This window comes from Trachymyrmex cornetzi, unplaced genomic scaffold (genome assembly GCF_001594075.2).
Source record: "Trachymyrmex cornetzi isolate Tcor2-1 unplaced genomic scaffold, Tcor1.1 scaffold78, whole genome shotgun sequence".
In the NCBI taxonomy this organism is placed as follows: Eukaryota; Metazoa; Arthropoda; class Insecta; order Hymenoptera; family Formicidae; genus Trachymyrmex; species Trachymyrmex cornetzi.
In genome coordinates, this window is record NW_017300113.1 from 969070 (window position 1) to 988724 (window position 19655).

The window sequence follows — 19655 nt, forward strand, 5'->3', positions numbered from 1 at the left end:
TCATTTTATATAATTAAAAATTTTTTTACTAAAATTAATAACATGCAAAATACTGAAAAGTCACAAAAGGATATCACGTGAAAGCAAAATTGAAAAAAGTTATACTAGTTTGAATTTCGCGAAGAATCAAATTGGCTACCTCGGTCCTTCTAGTTAAAGCAAATAATTTTTTCCTACGACACATCATACAAAAGTGACGGAAATATTTACCGTAGTAATGAAAAAAAAAAAGAATACCCTATATATAAATTTTGTCATATATTTTATAACTCAGGCGAGAAAATATATTGTCTAAAAAATAAATAATTACTGATAATTACGCATTTGGTTTTATAGAATACTTACTTGTAAGAATGGCAATAATTACATTGATTTAGGAACAATGCGATACCATATATCATTTAAGATAATGGTTACAATCTTAGCAAATTGACAAAAATGTTTTCAAAAATGAATCATAGTTACCTATCAATTTCCACAAATTAAAAAGATGTAATGTCACTATTATATTGATATAAGTGACTGTGGAATAAAAACTTAAAAAATGGAGACATCTCAATGTTGGTTTTTTTTATATTCATTTTCTTATACTTTAAGCAGATCTCCCTCTCTTTCTTTATCTAATTAAAATAACGAAAAATCTTTCTTTAAATGCAAATATGTATATATATGTATATGTACACAAGTTGTACTGCAGTTATAGTACAATCGATTAAAAAATAGTTGTTCTTAACTCTCGTATTACCAATGAGCAGATATCTTATGTTCACCAATTGTTCTATATAACTATATATTCCTATAACACAATTTAAAATTCTTAAAAGATGTATCTTTCATGAGAAAATGATTCAACTGAATGTATCACAATCCTTAGAAATGGCCCCTTTTTTTAAAAAGAGGATGTCAGTTGTGACTAAGAGATGCAATCTGAAACAGTAAAAAAATAGAATCAATAAAGCAACAGTCAATACAAAGGTATATAATAGATATAAGACACTTATAAATAAAAAAAGTAAACTATCATAATATTAATGTACATAAAATATATTAAATATTAATATTAATTATTTAATAATTACTAAATATATTAAGCAAGCATTTTTTGCATTCAAGAAAAATAATTTTCTCTGGCTTACATAATTTTTTAAAACCATTTTCACTGACTAGAATTTTTTAAAACCATTTTTATTCGAGAAGAAAATCAGTCTTGCTTAATGACTCAATATATCTCCTCTTCATTCTATTAGAAATTATACGTAATAAAAAAAAATAACTTAGTATTGCGATATATATATATGGTACATTACATTAATACAATATATAATGTATATATATGCTACAATACACAGTATAATATTATATATATCATGCTGAAAAAATGTGCATATAATAAAATCGATTTATATATATATACTTGCAAGCAAAATCAATTAAATTATCAGTGGTAATAAGATATAAAACAGAAATTGACACAGAGAAGCCATATCATGTGGTTTACACAAATGAAGATCAGTTGGACTCGAATGACGAGTCTTAGAAATAAAATAAATAGATATGTATAAAAAGTAGTTTCTGAATGAGACGCATTAATACTTGTACAAATATTAGTCATATTATTTGATACTGACGCTTAAACTGAAATATCTGTCGATTTCAATTTATTTTTTCTCGTCCTTTACATTCTTCAATTCGGTAAACTTATTCGTCATAGCCTCATGGTACGCATCTAGTAATTCTTGCGTAGATAGTTTAGAGCATATGCTCTTAAAAATATTGAGTAGACTCTCTTTGGATACGTCATCATTTTCGATATGCGCAATTGTGAATTGGGACGTCCACAGTTCGTCTAGAATGCGTTTAGCCATAACGGGGGACTGCTTTAACGCTTGCGCTATATCTCCCGAGCTGTTGTTCTGCAAAGCAATGTCGAGAACTACTGGCGCAGGAATAAGTTCCTCATTTGCTACAGTATGACTAATAATTACGTCCATCGGCAATCTTTGTAACATAGCATTCAAACTCGACAATTCTGGCATAGATTGCTTGATACCTTCTTGTTCTTCCTGCTTTAGCTTCTCCGACAGTATTTCAATGATTTGGGACGACGTGCATTTTTGACAGATTGTGCCTTTTAATTTATCAAAATCCAAATTGTTCAAACCCTCGGCTATGTTGAGCTTCTTGCTATATACTTTGAGCACCTTATCAAAGAACTGTTTGTCATGGCTAAAAATGTCAGGCAATTTAAGAAGGACTTTGTTAACGCCACACGCACGGCAGGCTGCTTTTAACGATGCCTCGTTGACTTGTTGTTTATTCTGCAAGCCGAGCATTTTGATCGTTTCCTTCAATAGTTCTCCCTCCTTTAAATGTGCCATTTTCACCTAAAAGTTAATCTTCCGTTTATTTGATGAACAATCGGTACAATCAGTATGCGAAAAATAAAATTTACCTTATATTGCAAGAGAATTGCTTCGGGACTGCATCTTCTAACTGCGCTTTCCATTACCTGATTTAAGTCGATTTCGTCCAGCAATTCTGCAAGCGTCATTTGAGACGCGACAGATTTCGTGGATTTTTGAACAGTCGACGTAGTGGAACCGACTTCATCGGTACTGGTACCAATGGAAGAGTGCGTGATTAGAAGTTCGTCAATTGCACTTGAAGATACGGTAGGATCTTTTGATATGTCCAGGCTGGCATTTGAAGATAATGCTTCTTGGCTCGTAGCTCTGCTTAAAGAAATATAATAATTTTTTATATTTTGAATTGCCCATATAATAAAATGCAAATGTCTTATTTATAAAATAAGATAAGATGACGTACATGATTTCAGAGGACGATGAAGGAATTGGTACAGATTCGACATTATCTGTAGACGTTTCAGGCTTTGAAATTTCAGCAGTAATGGGTATCTTCGCGCTTGTTTGTTCATCCTTCTTCAAAATATCTAAGTCTGGCAAATCATGATTATCTGGAGCCACGAGTTCCAGTGAAATATCTATGTCACTAGTGATCGACTCTGTTTTATCCGAGTCTTCTGTAGAATCTTCTTTCGACAGATTATCCGAGACATTCTCGGCGGGCCGGATAAGGGATGTACTACAAGTTAAAGATTCATTGTTATTTGTCGCAGATCCTGTTTCAACATCAGATATCGCAGTGATTGGTATGGTTGATTCTTCGTCCATCGCCTTAGTAGGCAATTGCTCCACTTCATTTGACTCGTTGTCGAAAGGCTCCGTTTGCTTGCATGTACTTTCAAACTGCTCCAATACTTTCTTCACAAATTCAGTTTTTGGTTTACCTTTCACGGGCATTCTGTCAACTTCGCGTTCCGATAGCCGAGCAAAGTCACCAATTGTGTGCATATCTCTGTTCGCAAAGTATGTAGTTAGATGATTTTTCCAAAGAGGATAAGTCAATCGTTCAATGATAGTGTTGATAGGTTCCATGCATGATGATAATGTTGGATAGATTGAATGCGTGGAATCAAAAAATTCAGGATCAAGTTCTGCATTATTTGTAATCTCTTGGTTTTGAGCGCCTTGTGTCGAGGATAAACTCTCAAATATGGAGTCCGTTACTGACAAGGTATCCTGTTCCGCCAAGTTTTCTATTGCTTGCGTACTGCTGCGTATCGGCTTTTCACAGAATATCTCGTCTGCATTTACAGTGGAATTTAATTCGGTGATATTCTGGACGTCTACAGTATCCTCCATATTTGTCGGATTATCGTCTTTGTTGGGTAAAGCGTCTATCACAGAATCATCGGTCACGTTCAGTTTGATAGAATCTACCGATTTATTCTGGATGACCGTATTTATGTTGTTACTCGTCTGATCGTTACTTGTCTGATCATTACTCGTTTGAACATTACTCGTCTGATTATTATTTATCTGATCATTACTTGTCTGATCATTACTCGTCTGATCATTTGTCGTGACAATAGTCTTTGCATTCATCCCATCAAAGATATCTTGCTGCGTTTCAGTATCTTCCGTTCCGACATCTATCGGCGAAACGTCGTCAGAATCTTCAGACGATAAAGACCGTTGATCTTTTGAGATAATTGGATTCGTAATTATCTCAATTTCCTGTGCTAATTCTAATTCATGGGCAACATCGATCCTCGCACAAGAACTTGTTTCAATAATATTACTATTTTCTAGAGAATCTTCAGGTATTTGCTCGTCAATATCCATAGCTTCTGCATGCGCTTCAGATATTTTAGTTAGTGATTCATTCTTTTCCTCGACCTCCACAATTTCAGTACTGTTTTCACCCTGAATATTATCCTCATTTACTTTCTCTGCGTCATCAAATGATACAAGTTTAAGTTTGGTTTGCTTGAACTTAATCGGAGAATCCTTCTTCGGCGTGGGACTACGTGTCGTCGAATATTTAATCGTTTTTTGCGCAGTAGTGATCTCGTAGCCCATTTCTTTTGACACCGGTGGATCTGCAAAACTAACTCGCTTTCGCTGTAACTAAAAAAAATATCGAAATATATTTTATAAATCTATAATTTTAATAAAAAATGCCTTAAAATATAACATACAAAATAAAGATATAATACAAGATAAAAAATAATCTTTGATTTAGTTTATTCTTTAAAAAACACAACATATAATAATATAAAATGTACAGAAAATACCTTAGAAGTAGAAATATCTGAATCTGACTCATGACCAGATTTAAAATCTGGTAGGCTTGGCCGATTACGTTTAAGAATACTAGCACTCGGAGATGCGGTTAAAGAAGGTGGATTAGCGCTTGACCATTCCAGTATTGGTAGATCCTCCTTTTCATGCAATAATGATACATTCCTTTCATTTTCTTTGTCAGCTGAACTTTCCGTCGATAAGGAATCTGATGCATTTAATTTAAATGAAAGCTTCTCGCCATCGTTTTTCAAAGTAGTGAACATGTATGTCGATGAAGATGCGGAGTAATCAGTCGATCTCATATTGCTGAAAATCTTTTCTTGCCGACTGCCAGAAGGCCCACCTATTTTATCTATTTCTTTAATCACTGATGTCTTTTTATTTGTTGGTATTTCATTCTCTGTGTCCTTTGTTTTTAATTTCTTTACGGATGATTCTTCCTCTAATACAACAGGGTTATCACTTTCGAGTAGCGTCTGATTCGTGACTAAACCCAGCATATGAGCAGCACGTCCTGTGAAAGGTTTCGGCTTAGAAAATATTTTGCTATTATTTCTTGGCGAAGAAAAGGTAATTACACTTATAGATTTAATTGATGATGAGTTGTCGATTGTCTTTTGATCTTCTAAAATTAAATTCGTATTATCAGTTTTCTCAATCAAGTCTTTATCTATGCTATTTGTGTTTTCTTCGTTTTTCGTTTCTGTATTACTGTCAAGATTAGTTTCATCTAATTCTTTACATGGATCAGATACATCATTATCATCGTAATCTATGGGAACAGATTCAGGTACATAATTTTTATCAATAATCGCATCAGAAATTTTAGTAGCGTGGACATTAGTCATTTTATCAATCTTGATAAAACATTGTTTTTCGCTACATATTTTATCTAATTTTAAACTGACGTTAGGAGCTTGCGAACTTTCGATGACATCTTCGATTTCATCTTGACTCTGTTTACTTGGTTCAATAAGTTTCGCAGGTCTTACATCTGAGTTAAATTTCAAATTATCTTCACGTCTTTCATCTTCACTAATATTATATTTTCTAGTTTCACTAATGTCAGTTTGACTGGATGTCGAAACTAAATGAGTCATACCTGTATCAGCATTTTTCAATTCAGGTACCTTATCAATAGTATCATTGGACTTGTTAACATCTTTATCTTTATTAATGTCTTTGTTAATTTCTTTATTAATATCTTTATTAATGTCCAAATCATTTTTATTAGGCTCTTGTTTGCTTCGTCTACTTCGTCTCTTAGCTATTTGATCTGTATCATCTACATCTTTCGTATTTTTCTCCTGCGCTTTTGGAGATCTCTTTGATCCATCCGCAGATTTCGCATCCACGGATTTCAATTTAAAGCTCTTATTATCAGGTGTTCCGTATTTCCTTAATCCATGTACTACCGTTTCACCTTCATCCAAATGTTTGACTCGACGGCGATTTATTGCAGGACAGTCAAATACCATATCAATCTTTAAACGAGATATTTCATTTTTCACACGTTGACTCACATTATCCATATTTATGTCTGGAAAAATGTCATTACTTCTCGATGATTCACCACTATTATCACTTTTAGATGTAATTAATTTTCGTTTTCGACGTTGAGCGCTTCCAGTATCTGATTCAGTATCCGACAACTTACGTTTAATGCCTTTCTTATTTTCGTTAACATTTTCCTTAATATCGATGTCATCATCTGACTTCTGTTTACTATTTGTACCAGGTTTCCCCTGAGTAGTCTTCACTCTTAATGTTCTTTGTACATTTGTTATACTTGTATCTTTTTGAGTTTCGACAGTTTCATCGTCTTTTAATGAAGTCGATTTTGTCATGCTATTACGATTTCGTCGTTTAGTACTGTCTGATGACGGAGATAATTTTTCTTCATGCATTTTATCATCTTCAGGAAACTCATCCTGAGATTCAAAATTCAACTTTTTTGCAACAGATTCTACTGTCATTATAACATCTCCATCTTCGTCTACTTTTGATGTAGTATCTTTTTCACTGGTAGATGCTACATGTGAAGATAAATTCGTTTGTTTTGATGTATCTTGCTTTTCGTTAGATTCATCGGTTTTCAATTTTTTCGTTGCATTTTCATTTTGCTTAGTATCGACAGTATTTTCCTCAATATTTCCATCCAACTCGTTACTACAAACATCATCAGCTGTTTTATCTGTCACATTCGAAAGTTCTACTTGTTTATCTGTAACCTTATTTTCCTTATTTGCATCATTATCAATGGGTTTCTGCATTGTAGAGTCGCTCTTTTTATTGTTGACTTTATCAATTTCGTTAATTTCTTTGGCTTTAATATCAAACCATTGCTGCAAGTTTTGAGTATTTTGCGAGGACGATTGAGAAAGATCATTATATAATGCCGGTATATCATCTCTTTTCCTCTTTAAAGTTTCTTTTTGATGCTCAGTCAAACGATTAACATCAAACTTCAGATCTGTTTTTATATACACATAATCCTATAACAAATTTGAAAATATAAAAAATATTAGCCAAATAAATATGAAAACGTTTTCAACGTAAAGTAAAAAATATTATTTACTTGCGAATTGGGTTCAGGTACTACAAGTGTATTTTTATCACTTTTTTCAGATGATTTACTGGATACTGATTTTGTCATACTTGACTTTCTATTCAAAAAACTTCCGGCTATATGCATCTCCTTTGTTTCTCCTGTTTGTGTCTTTTTCTTCGTATCAGGTTTTATGTAAGGTTTCTCTTTTAGTTTGTTTGTATGTAGCTTTGCTATTTCATCTAAAATGGATTTAGCGGTACTGTCCAAGTTGTCCCTAATTTTGAGAATAGATTGTGCCGAATATCTTATATTTAGATTAGTATGATGCAAGGCTGTTACAATTGCGTGTTTGTACGACGATAAGAGTTCGTGATCTAATTTTTTTAGTCCTTTAAAAATACTGACAATACATTCCCATGTGGCTGAAACCTACAAAAAAAATTGCCAGAAATAAATAACTAGATAATGTAAAAATCAAATGCTTTGTGAAAAATATTGATGTCTTACTTCACCAACCAACCCTGCTGCTGTCGATGAAAGTATAAGTTCCATCACTGATTTACAACTATACAGATATGACGTTATTTTTTGCAGACTATGTCCATATACGGTACTAAGTAAAGCTGTTAATGCTTTTAGAGCGATTACAGTGTTACGAGTGCTTACATTAATAGAATCTGTTATGAGGTCTGTTATTAATAGTAAAATGGATGGAATTTCATCTTGAGCTAAAACATAAATAAAGTAAAAATATATATTACCATGTTCTGAGCATTAATATTAGCGTTTTATATAAAATTATAACAATTTATTCTACATACTCAACAAAGACTCGTAATTAACAGTGCTCAATAAGATGTCTAAGCAGTTTATAATAAAAGTACAACATTTTGTGTTTGTACTTAAACAATTCCGCATCATGTTTGCAGTATCGAATAAGATTTTATTTGGTTTCATTGTAGTTACCAAATCCGAATGCAATTCGACTTCTTTGTACATAGTTTTCCACACTATTGCTGATTGATTAGTTTGAGCCTATTAATATATAAAAAGCAGTTTTCAGCAAATAAATGTATAGTACTAAAAGGAAATATATTTAAAATTATACAAACCTGCGTCATATCATCCAGATATATTGGAAATGATAAAACTGATAACATAATTTTAAAGTTATCTTCACCATTGATTTCAGTGCTTCTTATGTATTTTGTAAAAATTTCTGCTATTACACACCACAAATCTATGTAAACTGATTCTTTAGTACTCCTGAAACACATTGTTGATTAAACAATTAAATATATTATTAAAATTATTTAAACTTACTTTTTGTTAATATATACTGATTTCAAATTTTCCATTATTGTTTCCAGAAACCCAAGCACACCTGAGGAATATGAAAATTCTGAACTAACACATCGCTCCAGAAGGCACTTGATTGTATTACTGTCTTGATTCCTATAATACGGATATATAAGTGTTTCATATAATATAAAATACTATATATAAACATATTGACAATTAATTTAAATTACTTGAATAAGATGTGTGATAACACTTCGTCGAGTATTGGCGACGTTAACAATTTTAATACCAGTTCTGGCAATGCATTATCATGAAATTCAGTTTTCTCGATAATGCAATTAAGACTTGGCAAAATTACATCAAATATCATATTTCTCACCATGAGTTTATCTAAATGGTTTCCCAATTCAGTTACTACTACTATCACATCTCTATACAAATGGTCCTGTAAAATTCAATACGTAAAATAATAGTCAAAATTTCTTTTTTATATACATGTGCTTTGTGTCGCAAGAACAAGAAAATTAAGTATATATTAATTAACCTTTGTTGTAAGTTTAACAGTTCGTATATATATCATCAAACTTGTCCATAACGTTTTACCAAGCTGAAAGCGATATTTCATTTCTTTATCTGTAATTTGGCCAAGAATGAGCAGGGCCTCTGCTATACTATGAATAATGATTTTGGAACATTCTCGAAACACATCGTAAGATATAGCATGAGGAAGTCTTTCTTCTAACATTGGAGAGCAAACTGTAACAAGATCTTCCTTTGCGACAAGTAATTGACCCAAAGCATCCACAGCAACCACTTTTGTTTTAAAAAATCTTTTGCCTGGAGAAGCAACAACGTCAAATTTGGAAGAAAGCAGTGGTGTATCTCCAAGTGGTCCAAAGCAATAATTCAAAAATTGTGTGATAACAGGAGTAGTAAATTTCCCAATATCTCTATACAGTTTAACAATTAAATGCCACCAAACTTCTAATTTTGTCAATGCAATTAATTCAGTTTTACTATTCTTTGCATTTAATGGAATACAGAGTAATTTTATTCTTCTAGCAGTAGCAAGTTCTTGATGATCTAAAGCGAAATTGTCAATCAACAGTCTCCACGAAAGGAAAGCTTGTCTGCAATATAATAAAAAATCGATTAGTTTGTCATAGATAAAAAAATTAAGATTTAATTGTAGAGCTGCAGTTTCACCTGCGTATAATAGGATCAGTAGACTTGAAGGCCTTTTCTTCGACACTCAGTAAATTATTTATAAGACTGGCACCACGATGAAGATCTGTGCCAAGGAACTGGATAGTAGTGTTCCATTGTGTAGTCCAATCCAGTTCACATGCTGCTACTAACAGCAACATGCGTTTGTAATATGCAGATTGTAAATTGGTCTTATATTGTGCCCATACATCAGGATACTCTTTACGAATATGAGCTGACGAATTTGTTGTAAGAGCTTGTTGCAAAAGTTTCAAAGCGGGACCACGCTGGCGCTTGTGTCCCATATAGGCCAATGTTACAACCTTATCCATCAGTAATGCATCAAACTAAAAAAAAAAAAACAAACATTTCCAACCCTGAATGTAACTTGAAAAATTGTTCACGACACAATTGTGCATATTTATACCTTTTGAACACTTTGATCAAATGTTATAGAAGCCATTCTGTACAATCTTCTCAAAAGAGCAAGTGCACTATAGTTTACTTCTTCCTCTAGCTTTTGTTCATCCGATAAAGGCTGTTGTTCAATCTTTACCAACATTTGCAAGTTATCCACACATGCTGTTGGTGTTAACCATTCCATTAAAGTAGGCTGTACATTAATAAAGCAGCTCTTAAAAAAATTTAAAGCTTGTCCATCATTAGCAGCTGCAGAAATAGCATTGTCATCTAATACCTCCAACAGTTTGAATATTTTTAATCTAAAATCAAGGGAGAGACTAGTACTTTGTTATGTTATATAGAGTATATAAATTTTTATATATCAAATTTAACCAAACGAACCTCGTTTTTAAGTCGGTCTGTAGCATTGATTCAAAAAGATGTAAAGAATGTGTACGAAACTCATGCATAATGGTATTGAATGCTGACAATGCTTCAATTTGAAACGTTCCATCGCTCGTTGTGAACGATTCTATAACCAGCTTTAATAAATCCTTGTACCGTTCTTCTTTAATAATACCACATGTCTCTAATTTTCTAGCTTGACTATAAGACAAACATAGGGTCTTTATTGCAAGACATCAAGGAAAATATTTTTTATCATATACACACACGCAAATATACTCAATATCTTTATTCAATAATACAAATGTATATATAATGTACATAATATATGTTTCTAAGTAATACAATGCTATTGCGTTCTACTTGTAATCTTATACTAAATCAGACAGATCTTCTTTTGTAAATTTATAGTGAACATTAACAACATTAACCTTTACCGTACCATCTACAATTTGGTGCCTCATCCATACCATCAAGGGTTACTTCAAATCTCTTTGTTTTTTCACCCCTTCAAAATAATTTAAAAAATCTCTAAAAATTTACCAACATACTTTCAACTTTCTAGAATAAATATTAACTCTTTATTTTGGAAAATAATAAAATATAGTATATATAATTTATAATTACTGAAAGACTCAAAGAAACTTGCACAAACAGGAATCGCTTGGTTACTAGTTACCCATATTAGTATGGTAAGGGTTAAAAATCTAAATTTTTTTCAATTTTATATTTATTCAAAATTCATTCTATAAGACAGTTAAATTTACAACATGAGAGGAAAAGATATTGTTAATAAATCTTTCTGTAAGTTTTTTTCTTCCTTTTACCTATGTATTTTCTTGCAATTTTTTCCTCTTTTCTCTCGAATCCTGATTAACACGAGGTGAAACAAGATGCAAAAAATATAATGTAATAAAGGCTGCTTTTTTTTGGAGACATGGTCGACACAAATGATATTCTAAATGTTATCTTCTTGGTACCAAATAAATAACAAAGGCAAAACGACATTTGTGTCACTGTATTTTTTTGAACGGCAAGCAGTCGGAGTCAGACTCAATATCCACAATCTTTACAATTAACTGAATGATTGTTGCCTCGTTTACCCTGATCATAACGTTCACCTCGTGTGTCAAACATGAGGATCTCGTCTCAGTACTCGGTTACGCTATCCCCGTCTCTCTCGGAGCATGCTCACGATAATTTACCTGGTGATATACATCAAAGCATCGCGCTTGTCCCTGGCATTGTTATTATCTCGCAACGCCTTTAGCATTTTCTGGAAGGTCGCATTTGGGGTCGCCATCTCGTTGCGTCTGTCTCCTCTCTTTTTCCTGCCTTCCACGCAGCAGTCCGATTACCGATCACCATTCATCTCACGCCGTGCGCGCGAACCGGCGCGGCTCTTCTCGGTCACTTCCAAATGCGTTTTGTTCGTGCCGACTTTCACTGTCCACACCTGGATACCGAGTTTTCGTTGCCAGGAGGGCGAATATGTCCGACACTCCGAAGCTTACTGCGGCGCTGTCCTAAAGTCCTAACAGAGAGGAGGGAGCGGAAAAGAGGTAGAGAGAGAAAGAGAGAAAGAGAGAGAAGGAACAACCAATTCTCTCCCGCGTCACAAATCGGGAAGTGATTCCGTCTTCCGTCCGGAAGTTCCGGAACACAAATGTACCCGTGTTGCGTAGTGTCTGTACTGTAAAATCTGTAAGGTCTGTAAGCAATCCAATGCACACTGCACCGTCTGCACGGTTCCCAAAATGTTCTACTTTAGGACAAGGTGGAGGAAACTGAGTATCGGTCGTTTCCACCGACCGACCAAGGTTCTGGTCTTCTCGCCTCGTTCCTTTTCCGTACAACACGGCAACGTTCGTAAACTTTCGTCGTAATCGGAGCCGACTCCACAGTCCGACAATGTTCGACAAACAAAAGTGGCGAACCGCGTTTGTTTTGCCCGCACGAAGCTTCGCACGCCCACCGGAGTTCACGAAGGCGCTCGCGTGGCCACCGTGGCTGGCGCCTTGTCCGCCTTGTCTCACCCTTTCTATGTTAGCTGATGTTTGGTTTTAGCGGGAAGTGACCCAGAGCGATCCGAGAAAGAAGAATGGAGGAGGGAGGAAGACGGTCAAAAAGAGAATGAGACAACCGAAAGGATAGCGAGGCTAATTCATTGTAGAAAAATATCTGCAATGAATTTCAATTTCACTGTGATGACGCAGAGATATAAGTATAGACTCTCAAGAGAATTTTGCACGTCTTTTCTCAGTGGGACAAAACGTATTTCGAATCGAAATTGAATCCTCGTCCTGAAAGTCAAGATTTCGATGCATTCTTCCTTTAATCGTTCGTACGGTGTTATGATTCCTCCTGCGTTTCGCACACCTTTCCAGCCTCCTGTCCCTTCTGATTCCTCATCCATCTGATCCATCTCCGAAAGACGCGCGCATGTTGCGCAGAAGGTATCTCCCTTTTAATCTACCCCTTTAATAGATATATATGTGTATGTGCACATCGTGTATATATGTATAGTATATATATATATATATATATGTGGGTATGTACAAACATAATGGATTTCTGTTCCAGCAGAACGCGAGAACGCAATTGCGCATTTTGAAGACGCGTGATAGAGAGAGAAAGAGAGAAATCAAACACGTGGTGTTAGGTGTATCGACGCATCTTCTTCTCATCTAGCTTTTCCTTCGGTAAGTCCACTTTGTCGCTTCTTATCTCTACCCCTTCTTCCCTTTTTCCGAAAATCTCTCATGTATCCATAGTCACAGCTTGGTCGATTCTCGAACAAAATTCGCAAATCGCTTCTCCATCCCTCTCTTCGTTTCACAGTAATCCTAATTTTCTAGAGTTGTATAAATCAAAACTCGAAAAGTAAGAAAGACGTCAAGGGAACAAATTCAGAAAAAGGCATAGGAAATGTCGAGGGAAGAAATTTGGAAGTAGATATGGGAAACTTATTTTCCATTGAAAAATTTGCAAAACGTCGAAATCATGAATTTTATAAATAAACGGATCGTGTATATATCGATAATTAGAATTTGTGTGTAAAATCTGAATATTTAATAAGTTTTCCTACTTTAAAAATATATATGATTTATTTAGAGTAACAAAGAGAGTAGGATAAGAGTGCAGAGAACACATGTTACATTTATGAGCCATTATGTCCAGTTTATAAGCGACGAATACGATGTTGGTCCGATCATTTTAGCTATCACCATTTTCTGAATTTAAATAACCGAAATAGATTCATGTTTAGGGAGAGAAAGAGAAAAGGAATGCAAAGTGTAAAAAGTGCAACCGAAGTAAATAGTCCTTGTTTTGTCTCTTGTTTATCTCCTGTAAACTACTGTATGATCAAGAATAGCGAGAATATAAATATGTCTTCTTTAATGATTAATTATCCGTGAAAATTAACTAAAAAAGAAGTCACATTTCGGAAATTTCTTGATTTTCTCATTCTGTAGGAAGAAGAATCCATTTGAGACAATATCTAAAACAAATTTATCGCAAATCATGCTTGTATTAATGTTATCTCTTTGAACCTCCTATATGCTTGTACAGTAGAAGAGGTTAGGAATAAATCATCCCGTGTCAATGTTTCAGTGAAAAAAAGCGTTTGTTTTTTAATATTTTCATTAATGAAATTATATAATAGTTGTATATGCCTTACTAATTGTATATGCAATTAGTAAATTTCTTAAGCATTGATTTTTTTTTATTTAACGCATTGATTTTATGCTTTTGTATGCATACACACATATACACATATGTATATGTGTGTGTGTATATGAAACATTTATATATAAAAAATTGTATGCGTTACATCATGTGTTTATTTTTACAGGCTTTCTGTGGTTATATTGAAGGCTTGCAAAGTCACATAAATCTTGCTGTTTCACGACTGACTAGTCACACGTTAATACGCCAGTAAACGGCGGAATGAGCGTGCGTACGCAAAAGCTACTTTTGTGCGCGCTCGTACTTCTAGGCATCATCTACTTCTGTACGAATCGGCGTGGGAATGATAAAGATGTATCTCTGAAGCAGCTTCTCGCTGCTGCGATAAGAGCGGCAGAGATTGGGGGACTGCAAGTAGTAGCAGTGCATGATCAGATTAAATTCAAAATAGAGAGCAAAGGTCAGACGAAGGAAGGTAACTATTGATATAATTTGATATGTAATTGTATGTGATGATACATTAGATAATAGTTCGTAACGTTGCTATTTCTTGAATTATGTTTCTATATTGTATAATCTGTTTTTCTAATTCGATGGACTTTGATATAAAACAGTGATATAAAAATGTATAATGATTTTTCTTCTGTACTTCCCTTAAAAGGTGTAAATGATCCAGTAACAGCAGCAGATTATAGGTCTCACTGTGCTATGTATCGCTCTTTGACAGAAGCATTTCCAGGGATTACTGTGATATCGGAAGAAACATCGCAAGATTGTGATAAAATTGTAGTTGAAGACATTAAGAATTCTGTTAAAAGTATTGAAGGTTATGATATAAGTGACGATATTGTAAATGTTAATGATATAACAATCTGGATAGATCCTCTAGATGCCACCAAAGAATTTACAGGTAAAAGTACATCTTTGCCATTATAAATTCCGGTACTTCTAACAAAATTACTTTTCAGGTTATTTATGGCAAGAAGTTATTTTTAAAATGACCAATATTTGTGCATTTATGTTTAAACATATTCATGTTACAAAAATAAGTTGGTCACAAATTTCACAAGAAAGATATTCTAATCAAAGATTAGATTTATAAACAATGAGTACAAAGAAAATGTATTACCTGCAATTGCAATTTGGAATTAATATTTTCGCGATTGTTTATGACTAGATGTTGAAGAAGCATCGATTGTTTTCAGGATTAAACAATAAAAGTAATTTTTTGGGCCTAATATAATACAGATAATCATGTCCAGTTCCATAATAATATAAGATCTATATTATGAACAATCTTAGAAATATTAAGATGTTGCGGGTAAAGCTTATTCCTTAATAAATAATTTAACATGTGGTTGCAGTAATTTGACATATAATTGAAATTTTGAAAAATCATTAAAATATCAAAACTTTATACCAGATGTTCCAGATCCAGTTCTTTTTTTTTAAATGTTAGATACAAAGCTTTTAGAATAAATTAGAAAGATATTCAGTGGTTCTGGAACATTTTATATTCATAGCTTCATGTGTAGCTTCTTATAAACCATGTTTGACAGTTTTTGCACGATGCTTTATGTTTTTAGAAAATTTACTGCAATATGTATCTACTATGGTATGCATAGCCATTAAAGGACAACCAGTTATTGGTGTTATATATAAACCGTTTGAGACAAAACAGAATTCTAGTTTATTCTGGACATGGAGCAATCATGGCGTATCAAGAAACTTGAAAAATTTGCCCAAGGTAATTGTTGAATTCAAGTAATTAAACAAAAAAAAGTTATGGTCAATTTTGAAAAATTATTTAGTTAATCTTTGTTGAACAGGTAAAAGACAATAAAACACCTATTTTAATTGTATCTCTTTCACACGCTGGACAAGTAAAAAATACGTCAAAAATTGCCTTTGGCGACAATGCTAAAATCATTTCTGCTGCTGGTGCAGGTGAAAAGTTTTTTCAATACCGCAGTTTTATTTCTATAATTTGCTATTAAAGACTTGTGATTAGTGAAGACAAATAATAATTTTGCACATGATGCATATTTTTCTAGTCATTCTAATTTCCTCATTGTTTTTAATTTTTTATTATTCAGCCCCACATTCTTTTCACTTACCTTCAATTTTTGTCATTAGGAATTTTATATAGAATACACAAATATAAGAGACGTTTCATTTTAGGATACAAATTTTTGGAGGTAGCTGCTGGTAATGCGACAGCGTACGTTCATACAACTGCTATCAAGAAATGGGATATATGTGCAGGCACTGCAATTCTTAGGTATTGCTAAGAACAGTGACACAGTTATACGATCAACAACCAATCTATTTTGGAAATAATGACGCCAAAGTACTTACGAAGGGTCTTTTAGCAACTATGAGCGATCATGCTTGGTATTCCGAAAAATTCTTGCACGACTTTCCATCCGATTTACATTAATCAAGAATAAATTGATATCAATGTATTAAAAAAAATTAAGGTTGTATATATTAAATTCTGTTTATAAAAGATTCGTGTTTTAAAAAATATCAATATATATGCTCATGTACGTAATAAAAATCACATATCTTCCAACAGCTGTCTTAATTTAAGAATTTATTGTAAGAAATATAAATTTGTCATAAACTATGTATTAAAAAAGTAGACTTTTATATAATAAATGAAATAACAGTCATTTTATTATCAATTTTATACACCCCCACACGTAATTATGAATTATGAATGACAAAAAAACAAAAATTTGATATAGATAAAAGACGCTAGCGTTAATTTACTGTCATACATTCAATAAAAAATTTCAAAAAAACTGCTATGATAAAGTGAAATGTATTTTTTATGTTTATCATATAACATCTACCTTGTATAAAGACGAGAGAATAACTAAAGTAATTTTATTTTATTTTCTGAAATACATATTGCAGATGATTTTTCTAACTTTTCTATTGTTTTGCAAAACTTTGCAATAGCTTTTTTATATTCAGTCAGTTTGAAGGTATCACTTAAGCTAAAAATATAACATATATATTTTTTTATAACCTTAGTTTGTAGTTTTTTTAAAGGAATTTCACCCTTAGATTGTAAAACGTCTAAAACAGTTTTCTTCCAATGGAACTTAGCAACGTCACTTCCATTATCCGTACTAGATTGTTTACTAATTTTTGCAACTATTTGATCTTCCTCTGATTGGATGCTGATTGATTTCAATTTCCGTTTTTTAGATTTACTTTGTTTCTCATGTAGGTGACCGTTGGTTATCCCGCATGCTTCATCACTTCCATCTTGATGACTCACAGAATTATTTTCTTTGCATATATTTTCATTATTTTGATTTTCAGCGAGATTCTGATTGTCAAACGAGTTATTAGAATCCATATTTTGGGTACATGTCATCTCATCTATAAAAAAGAATAAATATTTGATTTGTGTGTATTTTATATATATAAATCCTTATTATATATAATATTAAATCTTTCTTTTAACTGAACTTCTTTTGGTTTACCTTTCTTCCTTTTTTCTCCACTTTTTTGGAGAAAAAAAATTAACCATGCAAGAAGTTCAGCTAAAAAAAAAACAGACTTACTCATTCTTATATAATTCATATTAGATCTATTCTTTATAGATGAATTCGAATAAACTTATATTTAAATATTAAGATTGTTTTCCTTTCAGGGGACACAGTCGATTCAAATATTGTTCTATCTTTTTTGACAATCAATAAATAACGAAAAGATCTTTCCATTTCATGATACAAGTCGACACAAGTATCGTTTTATCTTTGTTACTTCATGAAATATCAAGAGATACATTTGTGTCAACTTATGTTACTAAATGAAAACTTGATGGAACGATACGATTGTCTTGTAGAAGGAAAATAGTCAAAATAAAATAGATATATCAAAAGTTTGGCAAAAGCGATATAAAAAGTTTTAATATAATTCAATGCAACGACAAAAAACAGATCTATTACAAAAGCTGTATTCCAAAATTCACTCTCAGCGCTAAAAATTATAGTGCGTGTAATATAATAGATTTTTATTACTGGTAGTGAATTTTAAGCCATAAAAAATTCTTCCATTAAATAAACAAATCTATTATAAAAACATTCACCTTTATTCTGCTCCTGATTTTGTATAGGATCCTCTAGAGCCTTTGTAACCACTTGTTGACTGTGTTTGTGTGCATTCTCCATTTTGCTCCAAACGCTCTCCACAACTGTTGCATTTACACGATTGCCTATCGCATTGCGCACAAAGTTAAGAAATTTAGTCTTCTTTCTTGGTATATTCTCATGTTTCGACAAGGTATTCAGAAAGTTCCGCTCTAAGTTTGACAATTCTACTGTCCCAGTCAGCAAGTCATTAACAACGTTAATCCATTCTTGCTGTTTGCGCTCACCCTTATTTGAGCTAGGCTTTGGAACATAATCTTTTGCACCATATCTTTCAGCTTCAGTTATACACTTAGTGTGTGTAACGTACTCGTCATTTCTTAAAGTTAAAAATATTAATATGATTATTAATATCAGCTGACGTTGGAAACTTATTAAATCCTTAGCAAAGGCATGTCCTTATTGATGCTTTAAAAATTTGATAGTATTTCAAACATGATATTTGAATGATAAAATTATATTTTAAGTATTTCTAACATTTCTTCGATTTCTGCACCTCAAGATTCATAAAATATATTTCAGAAAAATCCGAGATTGCCTCTACATTAAAAAAACAGCTATTTCTTTCAATTAAATTCTTACCGAAAATCCTTCAGGCAGTCCACGCAGGTTAGGAAGGGCGAATTTCTGCATTTTTGCTGATAATGTATAGCCACTTTGGGCTTCTTTAATGAATCGCCGCAATGATTGCAAGTAAATACAACCATATTGTGATTATTTGTACAATTACTTTACAATACTAATTCAAATAATGATCGATATGACGAATCTATCAAGTAATTTCAACTTAACCTACAAAAACAACGCCGGTACTAAATGGTACTAAACAGCACCAACCGAGTCACGTGGGCTCAAAAACCTGATTTTACGTAGGATCGTCATCATCCGTATATTAGCGCCAATACATATATTTTCGATGTAGGAACTACATAGCTACATATTGTCGATAAAATCACGGTATCGTAAATAAATGTGGTACGAGTCCGTACTAAATTGTAGTGCTAAATTATATGCGCTAGATTGCTTTAAAAAATATAATATAAATTATAATTAGTTTATTATTTTATAAGATCAATTTTTCTTTCGTATTGTGTCTTCGATAGCCATCCTTTAGTCTAATTGTTTTTTATTTTCAGAAAGAATATAATTTCTGTATTCAGAATGCGCTTTCAACGATAAATATATGTTAACTATGTGTTAAATACGCGCTAACATCGTAAAAGTGTGTTGTAGATACGTACAGGATTCTCCGGCTTCACGAAA

At 32.8% G+C, this 19655-nt stretch overlaps 3 protein-coding genes across 3 annotated transcripts; 1 reads left to right on the top strand and 2 right to left on the bottom strand.

Moving 5' to 3' along the window:
* Positions 1-611: 611 nt before the first annotated feature.
* LOC108768313 (telomere-associated protein RIF1) lies at positions 612-12133 on the bottom strand. Its single transcript, XM_018518699.1, has 16 exons — positions 11739-12133; positions 10531-10734; positions 10154-10448; positions 9727-10073; positions 9065-9650; positions 8751-8965; positions 8542-8673; positions 8331-8484; positions 8040-8253; positions 7726-7946; positions 7246-7647; positions 4658-7162; positions 2827-4490; positions 2453-2732; positions 1629-2384; positions 612-927 (listed from the first exon to the last, which is right to left on the bottom strand). The coding sequence occupies exons 1-15, from the start codon at positions 11834-11836 to the stop codon at positions 1659-1661; spliced, it is 8043 nt and encodes a 2680-aa protein (XP_018374201.1). The 5' UTR covers positions 11837-12133; the 3' UTR covers positions 612-927; positions 1629-1658.
* Positions 12134-13056: 923 nt separating this feature from the next.
* Positions 13057-16796, top strand: LOC108768286 (putative inositol monophosphatase 3). Its single transcript, XM_018518668.1, is given in 7 exon segments — positions 13057-13235; positions 14390-14698; positions 14885-15133; positions 15810-15970; positions 16053-16170; positions 16405-16503; positions 16506-16796. Coding segments are annotated over 6 exon segments (999 nt in total). The 5' UTR covers positions 13057-13235; positions 14390-14484; the 3' UTR covers positions 16664-16796.
* A 308-nt stretch (positions 16797-17104) lies between these two features.
* On the bottom strand, positions 17105-19233 carry LOC108768293 (cell growth-regulating nucleolar protein). Its single transcript, XM_018518676.1, has 3 exons — positions 18975-19233; positions 18332-18711; positions 17105-17619 (listed from the first exon to the last, which is right to left on the bottom strand). Exons 1-3 carry the CDS (start codon positions 19097-19099, stop codon positions 17105-17107), a joined length of 1020 nt encoding a protein of 339 aa, XP_018374178.1. The 5' UTR covers positions 19100-19233.
* Between the last annotated feature and the right edge of the window lie 422 nt (positions 19234-19655).